Raw genomic sequence first — 19,999 nt, 5'->3', positions numbered from 1 at the left:
GCAGGACAAGCCATCCCTCGCTGTCGCCATCAAGACGTGTAAGAACTGCACTTCAGACAGCGTCAGAGAAAAGTTCCTGCAAGAAGCACGTAAGGTTGCACCCCCCTGTGCTTTTTGCTTTTGGCTCTCCTTTGCCAAACACCAGTCTCCTTCCACACGTGTCCTGCAGTGACCATGCGCCAGTTTGACCACCCTCACATCGTCAAACTGATCGGTGTGATAACGGAGAACCCGGTGTGGATCATCATGGAGTTGTGCACGCTCGGAGAGGTGGGTCCAAAGCTGTTCTTTGCACGCTACAGAATGGCATTTTTTACAAAATGTATTTAATATACGAGTGCTGTTTTGTGAAATGTGACGTAAACAAAGCTTAATCGGAGGGTCTTCTCTCCCCAAACAGCTGCGCTCCTTCCTTCAGGTGAGGAAGTACAGTCTGGACTTGGCCACTCTCATCCTGTTTGCCTACCAGCTCAGCACCGCCCTGGCGTATCTGGAGAGCAAGCGCTTTGTGCACAGGTAAACCCGTCCTTCTATCCAGCATGCTCGCCTCGGGCATCTCAAGCATCATCTTCCGCCTCTCAGGGACATAGCCGCACGCAACGTGCTGGTGTCATCGGTGGACTGCGTGATGCTGGGGGACTTCGGTCTGTCGCGCTACATGGAGGACAGCTCTTACTACAAAGGTGAGTGTCCCACAACGCACCATTGGCGGTGTTTTGCCAAAATCCAGCCTTGATGCCGGAACTCCAGCTCTGCTGCCGTCTTTTGCTCAGTCGAGCAAACAAGTGCTCCCCTTTGCTGATGAATAGGCTTCAGAGACACCATTCAGAGGCCATGTTCGCATAACAGGGGAGCTTTTCACGCAGAAGCAACCAACCTCACTTCAGTGGGACCTTTGCACCAAGATTCAGCAGCTATTTGAAAGCACTTCCTGTGTGTCTACACAGCCTCCAAAGGGAAGCTTCCCATAAAGTGGATGGCGCCCGAGTCCATCAACTTCAGAAGATTCACCTCCGCCAGCGACGTCTGGATGTTTGGTGAGCCAGCCTCTCGTTTGCATCCCATGAATCCAAGCGCCGACGTCACTTCTTGCCGTCTCCTTCGAAGGCGTGTGTATGTGGGAGATCCTGATGTACGGCATAAAGCCCTTCCAAGGGGTGAAGAACAACGACGTCATCGGCAGGATCGAGAACGGAGAGCGGCTGGCCATGCCCCCACAGTGCCCGCCCACCCTTTACAGCCTCATGACCAAATGTTGGTCATACGACCCCAGCAAGCGGCCGCGCTTCACAGAACTCAAAACGCAACTCAGGTAATCCTCTCGCCATGGCGTGTAAGCCCGTGTGGGAAAGCATCAGTACGACTGCTGTCGATGCTCTCGTAGCGCCATCCTGGAGGAAGAGAGGCTTCAGCAGGAGGAGAGGCTGAGGATGGAGATGAGAAGACAAGTCACAGTGTCTTGGGACTCTGGTGGTTCAGATGAGGCTCCGCCCAAAGTGAGACTCCTTCTGAACTTTGTGTACTTCTTCTGTCCGCTATGGAACGCAAACAATTTTCCATTTGACTTGCAGCCCAGTCGACCCGGTTACCCCAGCCCCCGCTCCAGTGAGGGCTTCTTCTCCAGCCCGCAGCACAACCACTTCCAGGTACACACACATACATCAGCATACCCTAGGGAGACCCTCAGATAGGATTTACTCCTGTGTGTCTTTTTGCAGTCACTGCCTGGCCTTTTTTAGTGGACAGCTATTTGTTTCTAATGCATTGACCATAAGTACTGTATGTCGTTACAGATCGTTAAATCATTCTCATGTATTGTATTTGCTACCAGTGCTGTTGTCACTAAAGGTCTTGTTTCAGCATGGTTTCGCATCTCTTGCTCACATTTGTCCACCGCCAGCCCACGGCCCACGGCGGCTTCCCTGCCGGCGATTCCTGGAACCAGCACAGGCCAGAACATCCGGCGCTGTGGAGCCCCAACGTGGAGGTACGGCACGGCGGGTGGTGGAAAATGAACCAAACCTGGTGACATTGAAAGACAAAGATGCATTGCTGCAGGACACAGGATGTGTGGGCCAAGCCCTCATGGAGGAGAGGCTGATGATGCAGCAGCAGCAGATGGAGGACGACCAGCGATGGTTGGAGCAGGAGGAAAGCTTCATGGTAACGTGTGGTGGTCAAAATGCTAGCGTACATCGTACATGTTTTATCGTCTTTACCGACTCAGGGTGTTCCGCTTGAGGATGGCCATGTTTTTCAACTAATCTTGCTCAAATGAAACGCCACTATGTCCCCTAAAGGTGTGTTGCGAATGTAGTGTGGATTCAACTCCCTAAACCTACACACGGACACCTCCAGGCCAGGGTGGAAGGCTCCATTACAGGGGTGCTCATTAAGTCGATCGCGATCTACCGGTTGATCGCGGAGGTGGTACTGGTCGATCGCTGGTCGATCACGGCGTGACATTAAAAAAATATCATCCTAGCATCAATGCCGTCACTTGATTGATATACAGGGCAGCCATTCAGATGACAACTGAATGTTGCCCTTCGGGTGACCAATCAAATCAAACAACGTCTCTAAGTGCAGCAGAACTTACGATGTCAGCCTATCATCCATCCCCGTTACTTGATTGACATACAGGACAACCAGTCAGATGACAACTGAATTTTGACCTTTAGGTCACCGCTCATGCGTAAACAACGATGCAAAGTGCTAAGCTAGTCGGCGAATAGCGTCAGATTTTAAGCCCTCGCTAAAGTTTATGGTCACTAAAATGAGTGAAGTAGCTGGACCAAGTAAAAAGGCAAAAACATATCACTTCCATACGGAATGGGAGGTGGACTTTTTTTTTCACAATGTCTTTTTCGAAGTGCGTTTGCCTGGCTAACCTGGCTATCAGCAGCTACTGTCTGGACTATGCATCCCTGGCTGATTCAATTCAGTACAAGTCATCAAAGTAAACTCAGGTAATTACAAAAAATGTTAATAGTTAATTATGTGTGTTTTGCAATATTGGCTCATTTGCTTATGTAAGGTACATCAACATACATTGTACGTACAAATAATCCTCAATACATTTGAAAATAAACAGATGTTTTGCATTTTTGTAGGGAGTAGATCATTTTGACTCGGTCATTTTAAAAGTAGCTCGCATGCTGAAAAAGTGTGAGCACCCCTGCTCCATTAGATAATCGCGCCACCATGTGGATAATGGCGCTACCATGTGGTGCATTTATCAGAGAAACAATAGCCGAGGAGGTGTCCATGTTGTTGTGTGTGTGTGGATTCAGGAGTAGAGAAGCACTTGTTGACGTTTAGGAGTTTGTCAGCTAGCTAGGTTGTGATTGGCGGAGCCCACAGTGGGCTTGGGAGACGGGAAGTGGGCTCGGGAGGAGGCGTTGATGGAAGGAATGAGAGGATGCTCAATGAGGCGGTGTGTCTCCCTTGGAGCTGGAAAATAAAGCCTCCTTTTCTGTCGCCTACTTCCTTTCTTGTGGGAATACTTCTCCCAAATGTAACTGTTCAAGGCGTGCGTCAGCACAACGATAGGCGGAGAGGGAGGGAGGAGGCCATTGAGTTGAATTCCACGCCTGGCACATTGTTCATCAGCTGCGTGGCTCATAAGAGTGTTGTTCTGCTGCAGAAGGCCGAGTCCAGGAACAGTCGAGGAAGCATCGACAGAGAGGACAGCAGCCTCCAAGCGCCGGTCTGTGCTTCACACGCTTTCCTCCAATTCCCCCCCCCCCCGGCGTTTGCATGACGCTGTGTTTGTGTGTGGTACAGGGTGGCAGTCAGCACATCTACCAGCCCGTGGGAAAAGCAGGTGACTGCTCCAGCTGACTCTCGCCTCACATATCCACACGCGCTGGCTTTAACCGTCTGTCTCTTTAAGACCATGTGGCCCCGCCTAAGAAGCCGCCCCGCCCCGGAGCGCCCGGCCACCTGGGCAACCTGGCCAGCCTCTGCCCCGTGGACAGCTACAACGAAGGCGTGAAGGTACGCACCCTACGGTCCTGCTAGCGCCGTCTTAGTAGCACTGTGTCACGCTAACGTGCTGTCCCTCGCTCTCTCCCCCCACCGCCGCCCTGCCTCCCCACCGTAGCCGTGGAGGGTAAGATGACCCGTGCGTCCCTTGTAGACATCTAGTTGGCTCCGTCGGCCACAGTAGCTCCGCAACAGTGTCCTTAAAGGTCCCTTATTATGTCATATCTCCTCCATCCGCTTGGTTTGCTGTGGACCTTTTGAAGGCCTTCCATGATGTCATGGCGCTTGATGAGCTCGCTCCGTCACAGAAGACAAAAAAAACAGGCTTTGCTACGAATCTGAGAATTATCTACAAACGTGGGAAACAACACGGCATGTTCTAGTGTCCACGCGCTTCCGATGCTGTTTCATCCTTTCTTTTGGAATAATATGGGACCTTTACCGAGGCTTATCGACATCACAGTAGAACGTCTTGATGGGTCTACACATCTAGATAGCTCTCCGCTGCCATCCAGTGTGCAGTCCGTGGAAGTGCAGTGGCTGGCTGCTTGATTAAAACTCAAAGGTCTCTGTCCCACGATCCAGTTGCAGCCCCAGGAGATCAGCCCGCCCCCCACCGCCAACCTGGACCGCTCCAACGACAAAGTCTACGAGAACGTGACAGCCCTGGTCAAGTCCGTCATCGAGATGTCCAACAGGATCCAGCCCGCAGCCCCCGAGGAGTACGTCCCCATGGTCAAGGTATAAGGGGGCGGGGCAGGGTCGTGATTGGCAGACAGCCAGGTGCATGTCCGCTAAAGACCGTGTGTGTTTGCAGGAGGTGGGGCTAGCGCTGCGGACTCTGCTGGCCACAGTGGACGAGACCATTCCTGTGCTGCCTGCGAGCACCCACAGAGAGGTCAGAGAGGTCAATGTGGTAAACACCACGTCGCTAACGTGTAGCCGACTATCCACAGGGAACAAACGTCCAAATATCAGTCGTGCTTTCTTTGGCTTGCATCCAACATCATCGTCTTCAATTAAAGATCTGTTTCATCACTTCAAGAGAAAATTATTATTTTTTTATTTGTACAACATTTTGTTTACATTTGGATTTCATATAATGACAAAATATACACATATTTAGATACATATGAGTATGTAGAAAAATAAGAAAATATATATCTTTGTCGATTAATATTTATATGCATAATGGTATTAATTTGTAGAATATTTTGTCCGTATATCATTCTATTTTTCATGTTGAAAAACACTATGAAATATGGCAGAGTATAAAATGTACTACTATATTTTAAGATAGAGTCTGTATTATTGGTTTATTCATGTATTATTATCATTTTATTCATTTTTGTAATTGAGAAATAAATGGAGAATAAAAGTGAATTGTTTTTTCCAGATCGAGATGGCCCAGAAGCTGCTGAACTCCGACCTGGCGGAGCTGATTGCCAAGATGAAGCTAGCTCAGCAGTATGTCATGACGAGGTATGAACACGCCCCTTTTCCTCGACTTTGGCTTCCTCCGTGCTGACATCCCCCCTCAACTCCAGCTTGCAGAAGGACTACAAGAAGCAGATGCTGATGGCGGCCCACGCTCTCGCCGTCGACGCCAAGAACCTACTGGACGTCATCGACCAGTCGCGGCTCAAGACCATCACCAGGCCACATTAGCCGCCGGACAGAGGCAGGGGGTGGGGGGCGCGCCGCTGGCGAAAGGATGGACAGCGGACAATCAGACACCAACGCAAGACCTTCTTGTGAAAAACAAAGAAACACAAAAACTCCTCCTTCATCGCATATCCTTTTTCTTTGGATTTATTTAACACGTGACGGCTCGTCTGAAGGACTTGGCACGTGACCAGCTGGAGGATCATGAAGATATTTCCTTTTTTAAAATAACTATACATCTATATATTCATATTTGCAGCCATGCCTCTTCATAGGATGTTATTTTTTGGATAAATCTCCCTTTACAGTTGTCATGCTTTCTTTTCTCAGGCTTTAAATGATCCACGTGGGAATTTTTACAAACATTTTGGAATGGAGAAAGGCCACTTTTTAAGTTAACATGATAAATATACAAGTAGAATCTATATTTTTAACACCTTTCCCAGACATTTGGAGACAAATGAAGGAGGTATAAGGACACCGAAAGCCATACATATCTATCTTTTCACAAACGTATTGCTTGCTTTTAATGTACTCTTTAGTTTTTAGAGAATGTTGACTTCACACAGCACATTGGCAACAGCCATTTCAAAGTACCATCCAATACTGTGAATAGTACATGATTTATTTATTGGCTGAATGGATGTTTCAACCTGACAAACTCACTTTATTTCACCAACTTGGTCTTCCATTCCACTGTTCACTTTTGCCTCTGCCTGGAGGTGAGGAATTCTCTCAGGAAAGAGTCGCATGTACAGTTGCAAATAAAAACACTGTTATAATGAAGTTGGAGTTTTTCTTGGCCTGAAGCCGTACGTGTGTGTTTAATCCATCCAACGTCATTCTTTCAAGAAAGAAAAATATGTTTCCGCCCGGTTTCGAACCGGGGACCTTTCGCGTGTGAGGCGAACGTGATAACCACTACACTACGGAAACCTGGCGACGCTAGAGGGTATCATACTTATTTATCAGCACGCGCTTGGCCTTAGAACGCCTGATTAGGGTCGGTCTTCGAGAATTGTTTTAAGAAATATATAAACTTTTGAAGATAAAATGTTCCAGTGGTACTAAATGCAGTCCTCGTAACAGCGGACTGTCATTGACTGCCCCGCTGCGGCCAAGGTCAGTACTACACAGCACAGCGCCACTGTCCTATCCGCTCCTGTTGTGGCCGAGGGCGACCGTCCAATGCAAAACTAAACAGCGCTACAACCCATTGACTACCATCTTGTGGCCAAAGTCAGTACTACAGAGTATGACAAAACAGCGCCACTGTCCCATTGGCGCCTATGTGGTGGCCGAGACAGACACTACCAAGTCAGGCATAAACTGTGGTAGTTTCTGTGTAGGTTATCGAATACACTTTGCTGTCGTGCTTTAATGTTACCAACATGCATATATCACATTTACATCATATGCATAAGTGGTGCTTTTAGTCAAAATGCACATATTAACTTTGATAGCTTCATACTTACACTGGGATTAAAATATCACTTTCACATAAGAACTACACAAATGTCATAGCTGTGAACTCGTGTTTTTAATCAAGGGGGAAAGTAAGTGCAAGAAGTCAAGATAACTTTTTTGGAATCATTTTATTGTGTTTTTAGAAAAACAGCCATTTAATCAAAAAGACCGAAGCCCATGTCATCATCGGACTCCTCTGACTCTTCTTTCTTCTCTTCTTTCTTCTCCTCTGCCTTGGCTGCAGGGTCAAAGACAATGGATGAGAGGTTAAATTGAAAAAACTGAAAACCAATTTCCCAGCAACTAAATTTGTCCATCCACCTGGGGCGTCTCCTCCAGCTGCAGCAGCAGCAGCACCTCCAGCAGCCGGGGCTCCAGCTGGGGCTCCACCTCCAGCACCGACGTTGCAGATGAGGCTGCCAATGTCGATGTTGGACAGAGCCTAGAAAACATCAACATATGTTAATTTTGCATCTTTTGTGCAAGTGTGCGCCATGACAGTTGTGTTTTCCATCTGGTGTTTACTCACTTTGGCAAACAGACTGGGCCAGAAAGGCTCAACTGTCACTCCTGCTGCCTTGATCAGGGCATTGAGCTTGTCCTCCTGAAGATACATAATGGTCAATATTACATTTACGGATAATAAAAAGGAATGGTACACACTGTAAAGCTGCATTCATCTCATGTTTTGGTGTATTCGTGTGCGATAGTAACATCTGAGCTGGTCCCGAGACTTGATCACATTGCGACGACTCTCGCATTTAATCATTGGAAATAAACAAGGTGCGATTATAAGGTGGCTACTTCTCAGCTAGTTCCAATACAGCTGGTCCGAGGAGCGGTCACTCATGCTCGACGTTAGCCTAGCCTGCCATTCGGAGCTTGCATGGCGCCTTCAAACTCTGGTAAGAGCGGTTTCGTGTTTAAAGACATTTTCATGACTTTCTAATTCAAACGTGTTGATATCATTTCACTACACATTTACGGTGCATTTTCCTAGTAGCTAACATGGTTAGCATCGAGCGGGACACTTACAGTGACAGTGACTTCATCGTCATGGAGGATGAGAGCTGAGTAAATACAGGCGAGCTCTGACACGGAGGCCATCGTGGATGTTTGTTTTGACGTTTGTGGCGTCGGATGCCTAAATTCGATGGTGCTAGTCGCCGGATTGCGGGCCTTAGCTTCGGGTGAAGAACCGAGCACCTTAGGCACGTCGACTTCCTGTAATTGGAAAGGGACGGGAGGGGGCGGGAGCTTGGGATTTATAGTGTACGTCAGCTGCGTGGAAGTGACGTAACGACGCACACCCACAACGGACTCGACGTTGCCGGCTCGGGGTCGGTGCACAGACATGGCCTCGTGTACTAGTTTTTCTCTGATCTTAATGTGAAAGAATTCTACGACAACAGATCACAACAGTAAGGATAAAACATGTAGCTTTTCTACATTGAATAAATCCAAAATAATTCATTAAAATGTGACAAAATATTGTCCATGAATTTATTAAATTAATATCTTAATTATATTGAACCATTTCAAAAAGTTTCATTTTTAGTTGATTAAACCACAGTGTGATGTAAAGAATAATGTATTATTTATTATTATTTTCTTCAATGTGCAAGTGGAAATGTGATGTTCCTTATTGTAATTTTAAACTTGTACAAAATCAAACTATATAACTGTAACGGCATATGGCAGATTGTTGCACAGGTCAGCTGTTGGTTCCTGCTTCGACCTTCCGGCCTGTCGCACCCCCTCCGGTGCCGATGCAGGCAGCTGCAGGGTCATCAGCTGGAGGCCACCGTTCACAGATGTTTTGCCCCCATGCCAGTACATCTCCCGAAAATAAATATTGTAAAATGACTTCTCTCATAGTAATGCAACTTAATTTTCACCAAAATCCAAACAGGCTTTATTCGTGTAAAAATGATTTGACTTTTTACTTACAATATTAAGACTTTATTCTTAAAGTTGCCTTAAAGTGAGTTCCCAATATTTTTAAATTGACTGCCACAAGCCCCCCCCCCCCCCCCCCCTTTTCAGGAAGGTTTTCATCCATACGGTAAATGTATGGTATCTAAATAAATTAATTTCCTTTCAGTACATTGGGTAAAGTGTTTTCACCTTGTACATAAAGGCTTTCCAGGGCAGATGGGCCACCGATTTCAACTGTTGAAGAAGAGAATGTGAAATGTTGTAAAAAAAAATCCAAAACACACACACTATTATTATTTGTGATCTGACCTTGTAGTTGACAAACAGTTGGGGCAGCATGAAGAGGAAGCCAAAGGCGTAGACACCTGCAGCACAATACATGGGCATTACAGTGCATCCGGAAAGTATTCACAGCGCTTCACTTTTTCTACATTTTGTCATGTTACAGCCTCATTCCAAACTGTATTAAATTCATCTCTTACCTCAAAATTCTACACAAAATACTCCATTATGACAATGTGAAAAAAGGTTTTTTTGACATGTTTTGAATTTATTAAAAATAGAAAACAAAAAAAATCACATTTACATAAGTATTCACAGCCTTTGCTTAATACTTTGTTGATCCACCTTTGGCAGCAATTACAGCCTCAAGTCTTTTTGAATATGATCCCACAAGTTTAGCACACCTATCTTTTGGCAGTTTTGCCCATTCTTCTTTGCAATAAGTCTCAAGCTCCATCAGGTTGGATGGGAGACGTCTGTGCACAGCCATTTGATTGTTGCACAGGTCAGCTGTTGGTTCCTGCTTCGACCTTCCGGCCTGTCGCACCCCCTCCGGTGCCGATGCAGGCAGCTGCAGGGTCATCAGCTGGAGGCCACCATTCACAGATGTTTTGCCCCCATGCCAGTACATCTCCCGGTGGGGGGGCAGTGGCGTATGGGGACATCTCCCCGCCACTCCTTTGACGAAAGTAGCTAGCGTACTATTGCCTGGCTGTGGTTTGCAGCCAGCCACCCTGCATCTTTCAAGGTGCTCTGCCAACTTGGCTAGCACCTGGTCGTGGCGCCACCTAAACCGTCCCGGGGTCAACGCCACTTTGCATCCTGACAGGATGTGCTGGAGGCTAGCCTTGGTGGGACTGCAGAGCGGACAGCCTACCTCACTCCCGAACCACGGAGTGAGGTTCCGGGGGCATGGGAGGGTGTCGTAGGCTGCTCTGATCAGGAAGCTTAGTCTGCTCTGTGGGGTCCTCCAGATGTCTGCCCAGCTGATGCGCCTCTGCACAGTAGCCTCCCATCGTGTCCACACTCCTTGGCTGCCCTGGGATATCGCCTTTATGTGGAAGTGCTCCTGCTCCACCCTGGTGACTTTGTCCACTTCCATGGTCTTCCTCTGCCTCATGGTAGCTTTGGACCAGAACTGTTGCGGCGCTGCCCAGCCTAGGCCAGTGCGACCTATCTGGGTTGACCCCATCACCTCTTTGTGTTGCAGGCTGGAGATGGTGTTAATAATAATAATAATTAATTAATAGTGATTCAATTGTAAATAAAATATGCTTCAAAACCAATTCACATATTTAGTCAGTTTTATTCCAGCTCATATCATCACAATTCACAGTCAAGTAATATCATAAAAAAAATTATACCAGAACAGAAAACCTTCACTGAGTTTATTTAATCTGAAAAACAAACAGGTTATTTTAGAAAAATGGAAGAGAATGTATCATGTGACTGTTAATACTTGGCTTCCTGTGAGTGTGCCTGTTGAAACATCAGAGCATAGGTGGGCAAGTCAAATCCCGCTCATGTTTGCCACTGATGCGTTGTCTTACTTGTGAGATGTTAAACAAAAAATACTTGTGCAACATTGAATTAGGCGGCAGAAATGACACAATTTCAGATCAGTACACGCAAAAGTTCCTATTTAGTCCTTGTGAGTTTTCCCTCTTGGTTTGTCATCGTACGAAACGCCATATTCGTTAACTCTTGTCTTGTCCACTGGGTAGAGCCTGTGAAGGAAGAGACGTTTAGATGCGAATTGTGTATGTTAGAGTGTGTTTGTGTGTACCATCGCTGGTAGAGGTAAATGAGAAACACAACGTCGTCTCTGAAACAGGCCAGTCTATGAGATGTGGGCATGGTGATGATGAAAGCAAATACGTCATCGATGAAGGTGTTGAAAGCCTGGAAAAACAAAAGGGAGAAACGATTCTGATCTTTTTTCAAAATAATTTGAAATATACCAACATTTCTAACCAAAATGTTTCAGATGTACAAAATGCATACTTGTAAACAGCGGCAGTATGCTGTTGGCTGCCACCTTGTGGCCAAAGTCAGTTCTACAAGGCAAGACTAAACAGCGCCGCTTCCCCGTTGGCTGCCATGTTGTGGCCAAAGTCAGTACTACAAGGCAAGACTAAACAGTGCAGCTACCCTATTGACTACCATGCTGTGGCCAAAGTCAGTTCTACAAGGCAAGACTAAATAGCGCCGCTTCCCCATTGGCTGCCATGTTGTGGTCAAAGTCAGTACTACAAGGCAAGACTAAACAGTGCAGCTACCCTATTGACTACCATGCTGTGGCCAAAGTCAGTTCTACAAGGCAAGACTAAATAGCGCCGCTTCCCCATTGGCTGCCATGTTGTGGTCAAAGTCAGTACTACAAGGCAAGACTAAACAGCGCCGCTACGCCATTGACTGGCATGTTGTGTCACTAAAGTCACTAAAACTATTCTGTTAGGTCTATTCAAAATTTAGATAAAAAAGCCTCGGATTAATCTTTTATTCTTAGAAAATAAATATTGTAAAATGACTTCTCTCATAGTAATGCAACTTAATTTTCACCAAAATCCAAACAGGCTTTATTCGTGTAAAAATGATTTGTCTCTTTGCATACAATTCTGACTTTTTACTTACAATATTAAGACTTTATTCTTAAAGTTGCCTTAAAGTGAGTTCCCAATATTTTTAAATTGACTGCCACAAGCCCCCCCCCCTTTTCAGTAAGGTTTTCATCCATACGGTAAATGTATGGTATCTAAATAAATTAATTTCCTTTCAGTACATTGGGTAAAGTGTTTTCACCTTGTACATAAAGGCTTTCCAGGGCAGATGGGCCACCGATTTCAACTGTTGAAGAAGAGAATGTGAAATGTTGTAAAAAAAATCCAAAACACACACACTATTATTATTTGTGATCTGACCTTGTAGTTGACAAACAGTTGGGGCAGCATGAAGAGGAAGCCAAAGGCGTAGACACCTGCAGCACAATACATGGGCATTACAGTGCATCCGGAAAGTATTCACAGCGCTTCACTTTTTCTACATTTTGTCATGTTACAGCCTCATTCCAAACTGTATTAAATTCATCTCTTACCTCAAAATTCTACACAAAATACTCCATTATGACAATGTGAAAAAAGGTTTTTTTGACATGTTTTGAATTTATTAAAAATAGAAAACAAGAAAATCACATTTACATAAGTATTCACAGCCTTTGCTTAATACTTTGTTGATCCACCTTTGGCAGCAATTACAGCCTCAAGTCTTTTTGAATATGATCCCACAAGTTTAGCACACCTATCTTTAGGCAGTTTTGCCCATTCTTCTTTGCAATACGTCTCAAGCTCCATCAGGTTGGATGGGAGACGTCTGTGCACAGCCATTTTCAGATCTCTCCAGAGATGTTCGATCGGATTCAAGTCTGGACTCTGGCTGGGCCACTCCAGGACATTCACAGAGTGGTTCTGAAGCCAATCTTTTGAGATCTTGGCTGTGTGCTTCGGGTCGTTGTCCTGCTGAAAAATGAACCTTTGCCCCAGCCGAGGTCAAGAGCGCTCTGGAGCAGGTTTTCATCCAGGATATCTCTATATATTGCTGCATTCATTTTTCCTTCTATCCTGACTAGTCTGCCAGTTCCTGCTGCTGAAAAACATCCCCACAGCATGATGCTGCCACCACCATGCTTCACTGTAGGGATGGTATTGGCCTGGTGATGAGCAGTGCCTGGTTTCCTCCAAACATGGCGCCTGGCATTCACACCAAAGAGTTCAATCTTTGTCTCATCAGACCAGAGAATTTTGTTTCTCATGGTCTGAGAGTCATTCAGGTGCTTTTTGGCAAATTCCAGACGGGCTGCCATGTTCCTTTTACTAAGGAGTGGCTTTCGTCTGGCCACTCTACCATACAGGCCTGATTGGTGGATTGCTGCAGAGATGGTTGTCCTTCTGGAAGGCTCTCCTCTCTCCACAGAGGAACGCTGGAGCTCTGACAGAGTGACCATCGGGGCCTTGGTCACCTCCCTGACTAAGGCTCTTCTTCCCCGATCGCTCAGTTTAGAAGGCCGGCCAGCTCTAGGAAGAGTCCTGGTGGTTCCAAACGTCTTCCATTTACGAATAATGGAGGCCACTGTGCTCATTGGGACCTTCAAAGCAGCAGAAACTTTTCTGTATCCTTCCCCAGATTTGTGCCTCAAGACAATCCTGTCTCGCAGGTCTACAGACAGTTCTTTTGACTTCATGCTTGGTGTTTGTGCTCTGACATGCACAGTCAACTGTGGGACCTTATATAGACAGTTATTATATTTCCAAATCATGCCCAATCAACTGAATTTACTGCAGGTGGACTCCAATTAAGCTGTAGAAAGATCTCAAGGATGATCAGAGGAAAAAAGATGCACCTGAGCTCAATTTTGAGCTTCATGGCAAAGGCTGTGAATACTTATGTAAATGTGATTTCTTAGTTTTCTATTTTTAATAAATTCAAAAAAAAAAACTTTTTCACATTGTCATAATGGAGTATTTTGTGTAGAATTTTGAGGTAAGAGATTAAATTAATACAATTTGGAATGAGGCTGTAACATGACAAAATGTGGAAAAAGTGAAGCGCTGTGAATACTTTCCGGATACACTGTACATGAAATAATGGCATTTATGGTTACACGGAGGTCTTACCGTTAACTAAGCTGTTGATGAGCCACGAGTACCAACTACAAAGGTGACAAGCAAAGTCAATGAGGATCATGTGATGGGTCAACCTCCAGTGTGTGAACGCACCTCTTGTATCGTAGGAAGATGAGCGCATACAAGGCTCCCCCGAAGCACAGCGGGTAAAGAAGGTAGGACAGGTACTTCATAGCCTACCAGAAGCGACAAACGTGACCCAATGATGAAAGGCACATCTTGGTAAAATTGTAAGAACACACTTTCTTACCAGAGTGTCGTACTCTTCTGTTCTTCTCTCCGACTCGTCAAGTTTGCCAAACTGTAATGAAAAACCAGGAGAAGAACATTTGGCAATATTGCATTAACACCAGCACATTTTTTCCCTGAAAAACAGTCGGAAAAAGACAGGTCGTCTTATATTCTGAGTCGCAGGATTCACACCTGCAGGCGTTGCTAAATGACGCATCAAGTGAGCCACAGCTTTCATTCCTGCATTAAAACGGTATTTTATTCCCTTTGAAAAACATCTGAAAAAGATGGGTCGTCTTATTTGGGCTCCGGAGATTCATATAATGAAAACCAAAAGGTGGTGCCAAAAGACTTCTTCAGGAGCAAAACTTTTTTCCCTTTTCCCCCCAAAAAGGAACATAGATCGTCTTATATTTGGAGTGTGGAGTTTTATACATGCAAACCTGAAGGTGGCGCCAAAAAACAAGTCTGATTACCTTCCTGTGGCAAACGTTTTTTCCCCCTATGAAAGAAGTCTGAAAGACATGGGCTGTCTCATATTCGGCGTCTAGAGATTTCTACATGTAAAATAACTTTTCTTCCCGTCAGATATTGTCTTAAAAATCACGGTATATGGAGGGTTGTCTTCCACTGTTGGGCTTTATTCAGCACATTACGCATACCCTAAACCTACCAGGAATGTTGGTTTTCCTTCTTTCCACGACAGCTGAATCTTCAAGGCCTTTTTCACTTTCCATACCTGCAAGCACGTTCCATTATTCAAACATCCAACAGCACCTCTTTAAGTAGGAAACAGCATTACTGAAGAAAAAATCCATCACAGTAAAGAGCAGCCGTGCTTTGCATACAGAGCGCTTACCTCAATGACTGCGCCGATGCCGGCGGGGATGAGGACCAGCAAGCTGGTTTGCTCGTCAAACAAGTAGAGGAAGATGACAATGGTGCTGAAGCAACGCCACAGCACTGGAAATAAATGAGCATTATGATTATTTCATGCAAACAATAAATGCATGTGTAATGTATACATGATGTACATAATCCCAAAGTAGCAAATAAATATAATTAAAAGACCTGTCGTTCCTATTTTTTGCGTTCGAGGATCTGCTTTCTTTACTTTCACATCTTGTGACCATACACAAATACCTACCAGCTTTGCTCGACATTCCCACCATGCTTTTCTTCTGCTTCCAGAAGCTGATGTCGTTCTTGAAGGCCAGGAAGTCGAAAAGGAGCTGCAGACAAAAAAAATGAAAAGGACACTCACTTGAGCTTTTAATGAATTTAAGCTGGAGCATTCCTCTTGCAGCCACTCTCACGTGGAAGGCGGCCACAAAGAAGGTCAAGGCCAGGAAGTACAAGTTAGTGTCCGTGAAGATCCCTTTAATCTCGTCGGCGTCCTTCTCTGTGAAGCCTGTTGGCCGAGGAAGAGTGTGAGACGGGCGGCATGACGCGTGAATGCGCTGCAAGGGAAAGTGCGACATACCAAACTGTTGCAAGGAGTAGACAGCATCCTGCATGTGGATCCAGAACCTAAGTCGTCCCAAGGAGATGGGATCATAGGTGATGGTCAGGGGGAGCTCCATGGTGGTTTTATTTATCTCCTACGCACACAAACAGCAATATCTCATTTAAAATAGGACTTGTGGCTCCACACAGCACAGGACAATTTCAAGCCGTCACGTGCGTGCCTCTTACCAGGAGGTCCTTGACGCGGTTGCTGAGCTCGTCAACAAACAGCAGAGGTAGATACACCATCTTCTTGCCATTTTGGAGCCTGAAACCAATATCCTCAATCTCATCTTTGTCACGTTTGAGTTATTCTTTTTTTTTTACACTCTTACACTCTGAGGTATCTGTGCACGTCACTCGGAAGGGATTCCCTGTCGAACACGAAGTGGTCGCCCACGATGTTGAGCGTCAAACGAGAGCGCCAGTGAGAGACGGGCTGATCTGACATGGAGGCTCCTCCCCCTCCTGCTGTAGGAACTCCCTCACGCCGTTTCCTCTGCTGAGTCTCTTCAGCAGTGTCCTGCCCCATTTCAAGAAAAAGGGTAAAAGTCCAGAATTGTCTATCAATATTGCCTCACATTATTGCTACCATCACCTGACCCATACCAGTGTTCGATCCTCCCTGGAAATGAGGGAGATTTCGGGTGGTTTGGGCACCATGTAGGTGGTGAGCTCGGCCACCAGGTGCACTTGACGTGGATCCTGCCACGGCGTGACGCCGGTCTGATGGACAAACACCAGTGCGTACAACGTTCCGTTATTGCGCGTCTTCTTGGGCAGAGAGACGTTCACTGTCCTGAAGGATGCAGTTTATGTTAATGTTATGGGAGTATGTGATGTATTTTAGTGGGCTTGAGCTGTCCTGCAGACCTCTCAAACTTGTCTTGGACATCAAAAATCTCCTCCTTGTGGATGAGAGCGTGCCCGCCGTCTGCGTTGGGCCGAGGGGCGGCGTAGATGCTCATCTGGCAAACACACACACAAATAATAGCAAACATGTCCTGCAATCGCAGACAACGTTACACGTTTCTTACCTGAAGCTTGGGCATTCCTGCCAGGTACGGCGTGATGCAGTTGACGCCGCTAGGTGGGTCGCAGGGTTTGGTGTACACGATGCCGTACATGACCCAGCAGGTGTGTAGCACGTACACCACAAACACGCCCACCACCAGGGTGGTGAAGGACGATTTCAGGAACATGGCTCTACTGGCCGTTTGTAGTCGTCTTGCTGGCTAGCTGGAGGGCGGGGCCATGTGTCTGAGGCGGAGTTAGCATTGGAGTGAACATGCATGTCATTAAAACATTTGATGAACCTGATCTAATGGTTTAGCAAAAAAAAGTTGTGTAGGTGCCGATTGTGACAAGCTCCCAACTACGACATTGGAGAGTTTCTCTGATTTCGACTAAACAGCACAGTATTCAATCGCTCGATGTTACATAATAGCACATAATAAGCACACAACATTTATCACAACAATGGATACATTTTAAACATGCCATGGCTTATCTAACTAGCGTGTCCTATGCATAGTGTGTGTTTATAGGAGTGTCTGGTAGAATGTTTCAGATACATAAATGTCGATAAGTAACCAAACTAACCGTTTTTCGAAAGTGTCGGGCTGTCAGTGACCGGACACTCGTAGCTCTTGCATGAGCGAGCGACCGGTTCAATCACCGCGTTGACATCGTCTCTTGCTTTGCATCCCCCGCAGCGCCTCGGCTGAGGACATAATTCAGATACGAATTACCTCCTGTTGCCGTCGCTCCATTCCGGGAAGACAAGCCAGTCCTGTACGGAAAGGAATCGATAGTAAAATGAAAGCGTGAGGTGGATTTACGCTACTTCCGGTATGCACTTCCTGGTTTGGCGCGTTGGTCTGCTGCTGGTAACGCGAGAAATGGCGAGACTACGAGTGGTGCGGCCGTCACAGCAGGTTTTGAGCTATCTTAAAAGCTTCGGTGTTGCCACAGGAGGTAGGCAATTTCTACTTTTTGAATATTAAAGTTTGGACATGCCACCATATTACGTATTATTATACACACAGACTTGTAAATGCACACGCTGTGTAATTCATCTATTTAGTTACGTCGCCCCATGTATTTATTTTTATTTAATTGACTTTGTTCCATGGTATAATTTTAGCACTGTGCGAATAATTTTTTTGAGGTTTTCTACAAAATTAAAATGCCGTGACCCGGAATCGAACCGGAGTCGCTGCGGCCACAACGCAGAGTAATAACCACTATACGATCACGGCTCGTGACATGGAACGGAACATTCGGCTTCAAGATGAAGCGGCTACGTCATCACCAAGCGACAAATGACAGCCGGCACAGATAATGCCAGTTTGACCCAAATCTACAACGAGGCGTCGTTGAATTACAGCTACATATTATTACATTAAATATACACACTTAAATATAATTACACAACATTTGGTACATCGTGGGTTCTGTGTGGGCTGCACGGCGGACGAGTGGTTAGCTTTATGTTAGCTTCATTGGCACCCCCAAATTGTCCATAGGTATGAATGTGGGTGGGAATTGTTGTTTGTCTTTGTCTTGTTTGACTTTATGCTGATTAGGGCAGGGCTTGGCTATGGTGTATTAACTCAATACACTTAATAGTCTTAATTTTTTGTCATTTTGTTGGGTGGACAGCATTCATGCACCATTTCTAGCTGTCACTTTTGATGCTTCCACTAGCACATTTCCAAGCAGGTCAGAGAATATGCCCGCCTGCTTCAGATCCCCAAAGTAAAAAGCCGAACTCTGTGTGCTACTGAGCCTTTGGGCGGAACAGAATGTCAAGAACAGTGCAAGTGTAAAAAATGCAAAGAAGAATGGCACCATTTCAAAGATGGGAGCAAAGAGAAGGGCAGAATTCTCCCCGATGCATTCACAGCCCGTCGACTTGTCAGAAGTGATTAAAAGGCTTCAGCCCTTCCCGTCCCCATGATGTACTTCCTACCCTCCCCCCCGGGACACCTGAGTCAAATACATTAACCAAATTGCTGAATTTCCGCTCCCCCGTGAGACAGAAAGCAGGTGGAGATCCTCGGGCAGATTCTCCGTCCTACTTTGAGGCGAAAGGTGACCAGACTTTTGCTGTCAGGCTCACTCGTCTCGGAAAAGTCATGATGGTGGAATGTTAAGATGCCTTCATTTCACATCACACTCATCAAACATCTTAACGTCTTAATGGCCCGTTTGATGAGGTGTCCTCACGGCGCTTTAAGGGATATTAATCGCTACGCCACCGCTAACTACTTTTCTTCAACAGTAATGAAGTCTGCTTGAATAGATTTGTAATACATATGCCAGATTAAATAAGTTTCAGACAAATACAACACTTTCTGTTTCTCTTCTACTCCTAAATCGGTGAGAAAATAAGAAAAAAAACATGCACTCTGGCTGTGGTGCCTATGCTGTGATCTGTCTGACAATTTCCGTCTTGGAAAAATGTTTCCTCAACCTTGATTTGATGATTCTCATAACATTCTGGACAATTACGACTTTCCATGTTAAATCCTAACTTTTTTAAAAATATATATTTTGACTTTATTCATGTCAAATTTCTTTGCTTTAAAAAAAATTGTTTTTTTTTGCTAAATAAAATTTTATTTTCAGACCCCCCAAAAAACAAACAAACTAAAAACCTACCCGCGGCTGCACTTTAAACACACACGCTGTAGGGTTTTTTACCGAATCACCACAACATCTGGCACACACCTTTACGGGATGAGTAAAAATGTGCGTAAAATTTGAGCAAGATTGGTTGAAAAACTGATAAAATAGGGATATTTCCACCACTGCATCCTTACCTGCACGCATTTATTGTTGATTCCATCTTCATATCTGCTGTAGATGTCTATATCTATGAGATAAAAGATGAGATTTGGTCCTAGACATTGTTATACGTATGACTACATTCTCATTTCCAGCACCACTTATAGGTGACGCAGCAGCTCCGTGGCCCCCCTCCCGCGGACAACCTGACACTTTCGATCCCGCCATTGACCATTCCGAGGCAGCAGTCGTTTCTTTCTCTTTCTCTCGTCTCCGTCCGTCCTTCCACATTGCTCCGCCATGATCCATAATCACCCCGTGGTGTGTCTCCATTAACATCCATCACTCCTGGAGGAGTTTTGCGCTCAGGTTGGCGGGGGAGAGAAATGGACATTGAGTGGTTTCCAAATGACCTCCCACACAGAGAAAAAATGTCTCCCCATGTGCACATT

At 45.6% G+C, this 19,999-nt stretch overlaps 3 protein-coding genes and 2 non-coding genes across 16 annotated transcripts in view; 1 reads left to right on the top strand and 4 right to left on the bottom strand.

Moving 5' to 3' along the window:
• The window catches only part of ptk2aa (protein tyrosine kinase 2aa), a 30,453-nt gene extending 24,015 nt beyond the window's left edge, over positions 1-6,438 (top strand). For 6 of the 11 annotated variants that reach the window (XM_058046738.2, XM_058046737.2, XM_058046734.2 and 3 more), the window contains 17 exons: positions 5-89; positions 170-270; positions 401-516; positions 583-683; positions 948-1,037; positions 1,108-1,312; positions 1,385-1,496; positions 1,572-1,646; positions 1,901-1,987; positions 2,059-2,163; positions 3,647-3,709; positions 3,787-3,826; positions 3,896-3,999; positions 4,573-4,728; positions 4,805-4,894; positions 5,384-5,469; positions 5,535-6,438. In XM_058046738.2, coding sequence (XP_057902721.2) covers positions 5-89; positions 170-270; positions 401-516; positions 583-683; positions 948-1,037; positions 1,108-1,312; positions 1,385-1,496; positions 1,572-1,646; positions 1,901-1,987; positions 2,059-2,163; positions 3,647-3,709; positions 3,787-3,826; positions 3,896-3,999; positions 4,573-4,728; positions 4,805-4,894; positions 5,384-5,469; positions 5,535-5,655 — 1,737 coding nt within the window. In that variant the 3' untranslated portion in view covers positions 5,656-6,438. The other 5 variants (XM_078792157.1, XM_058046743.2, XM_058046742.2 and 2 more) reach the window with 2 other exon arrangements.
• A 77-nt stretch (positions 6,439-6,515) lies between these two features.
• On the bottom strand, positions 6,516-6,588 carry trnav-cac (transfer RNA valine (anticodon CAC)). The gene has a single exon. It is a non-coding gene; the product is annotated as a tRNA-Val (tRNA).
• A 640-nt stretch (positions 6,589-7,228) lies between these two features.
• On the bottom strand, positions 7,229-8,381 carry rplp1 (ribosomal protein lateral stalk subunit P1). The gene is made up of 4 exons (XM_058047133.2): positions 8,155-8,381; positions 7,649-7,723; positions 7,441-7,561; positions 7,229-7,357 (listed from the first exon to the last, which is right to left on the bottom strand). The coding sequence occupies exons 1-4, from the start codon at positions 8,224-8,226 to the stop codon at positions 7,275-7,277; spliced, it is 351 nt and encodes a 116-aa protein (XP_057903116.2). The 5' UTR covers positions 8,227-8,381; the 3' UTR covers positions 7,229-7,274.
• Positions 8,382-10,625: 2,244 nt separating this feature from the next.
• clptm1l (CLPTM1 like) lies at positions 10,626-19,443 on the bottom strand. 2 transcript variants are annotated; one of them, XM_078792155.1, is made up of 19 exons: positions 19,422-19,443; positions 17,358-17,547; positions 16,793-17,015; positions 16,629-16,723; positions 16,365-16,554; positions 16,091-16,278; positions 15,945-16,023; positions 15,733-15,850; positions 15,566-15,660; positions 15,397-15,481; positions 15,109-15,212; positions 14,923-14,988; positions 14,269-14,319; positions 14,112-14,194; positions 14,010-14,044; positions 12,261-12,316; positions 12,142-12,186; positions 11,126-11,241; positions 10,626-11,066 (listed from the first exon to the last, which is right to left on the bottom strand). In XM_078792155.1, exons 3-19 carry the CDS (start codon positions 16,955-16,957, stop codon positions 10,982-10,984), a joined length of 1,656 nt encoding a protein of 551 aa, XP_078648281.1. In that variant the 5' UTR covers positions 16,958-17,015; positions 17,358-17,547; positions 19,422-19,443; the 3' UTR covers positions 10,626-10,981. The 2 variants fall into 2 exon arrangements, with proteins under 2 accessions (XP_078648281.1, XP_057902919.2); XM_058046936.2 differs by lacking the exon at positions 19,422-19,443 and having other exon boundaries at positions 17,358-17,642.
• trnah-gug (transfer RNA histidin (anticodon GUG)) lies at positions 17,945-18,016 on the bottom strand. The gene has a single exon. It is a non-coding gene; the product is annotated as a tRNA-His (tRNA).
• Positions 19,444-19,999: the final 556 nt, after the last annotated feature.

This window comes from Doryrhamphus excisus, linkage group LG7 (genome assembly GCF_037039965.1).
Source record: "Doryrhamphus excisus strain RoL-2023G ecotype Guam linkage group LG7, RoL_Dexc_Guam_v1.1, whole genome shotgun sequence".
Classification (NCBI taxonomy): domain Eukaryota; kingdom Metazoa; phylum Chordata; class Actinopteri; order Syngnathiformes; family Syngnathidae; genus Doryrhamphus; species Doryrhamphus excisus.
This window is presented reverse-complemented; position numbering and strand designations above follow the sequence as displayed.

Bases quoted from the DNA above. Each gene is read 5' to 3' on its own strand.
- rplp1 (XM_058047133.2), bottom strand. From the start codon at position 8,226: ATGGCCTCCGTGTCAGAGCTCGCCTGTATTTACTCAGCTCTCATCCTC. The intron at 7,562-7,648 runs GTGAGTAAACAC...GATGTTTTCTAG, and splicing joins GGCCCAGTCTGTTTGCCAAA to GCTCTGTCCAACATCGACAT. The intron at 7,358-7,440 runs GTGGATGGACAA...TTGACCCTGCAG, and splicing joins AGCTGGAGGAGACGCCCCAG to CCAAGGCAGAGGAGAAGAAA.
- clptm1l (XM_078792155.1), bottom strand. From the start codon at position 16,957: ATGTTCCTGAAATCGTCCTTCACCACCCTGGTGGTGGGCGTGTTTGTG. The intron at 16,279-16,364 runs GTATGGGTCAGG...GAAATGGGGCAG, and splicing joins CCAGGGAGGATCGAACACTG to GACACTGCTGAAGAGACTCA. The intron at 15,213-15,396 runs GTAGGTATTTGT...ATTTATTTCCAG, and splicing joins GGGAATGTCGAGCAAAGCTG to TGCTGTGGCGTTGCTTCAGC.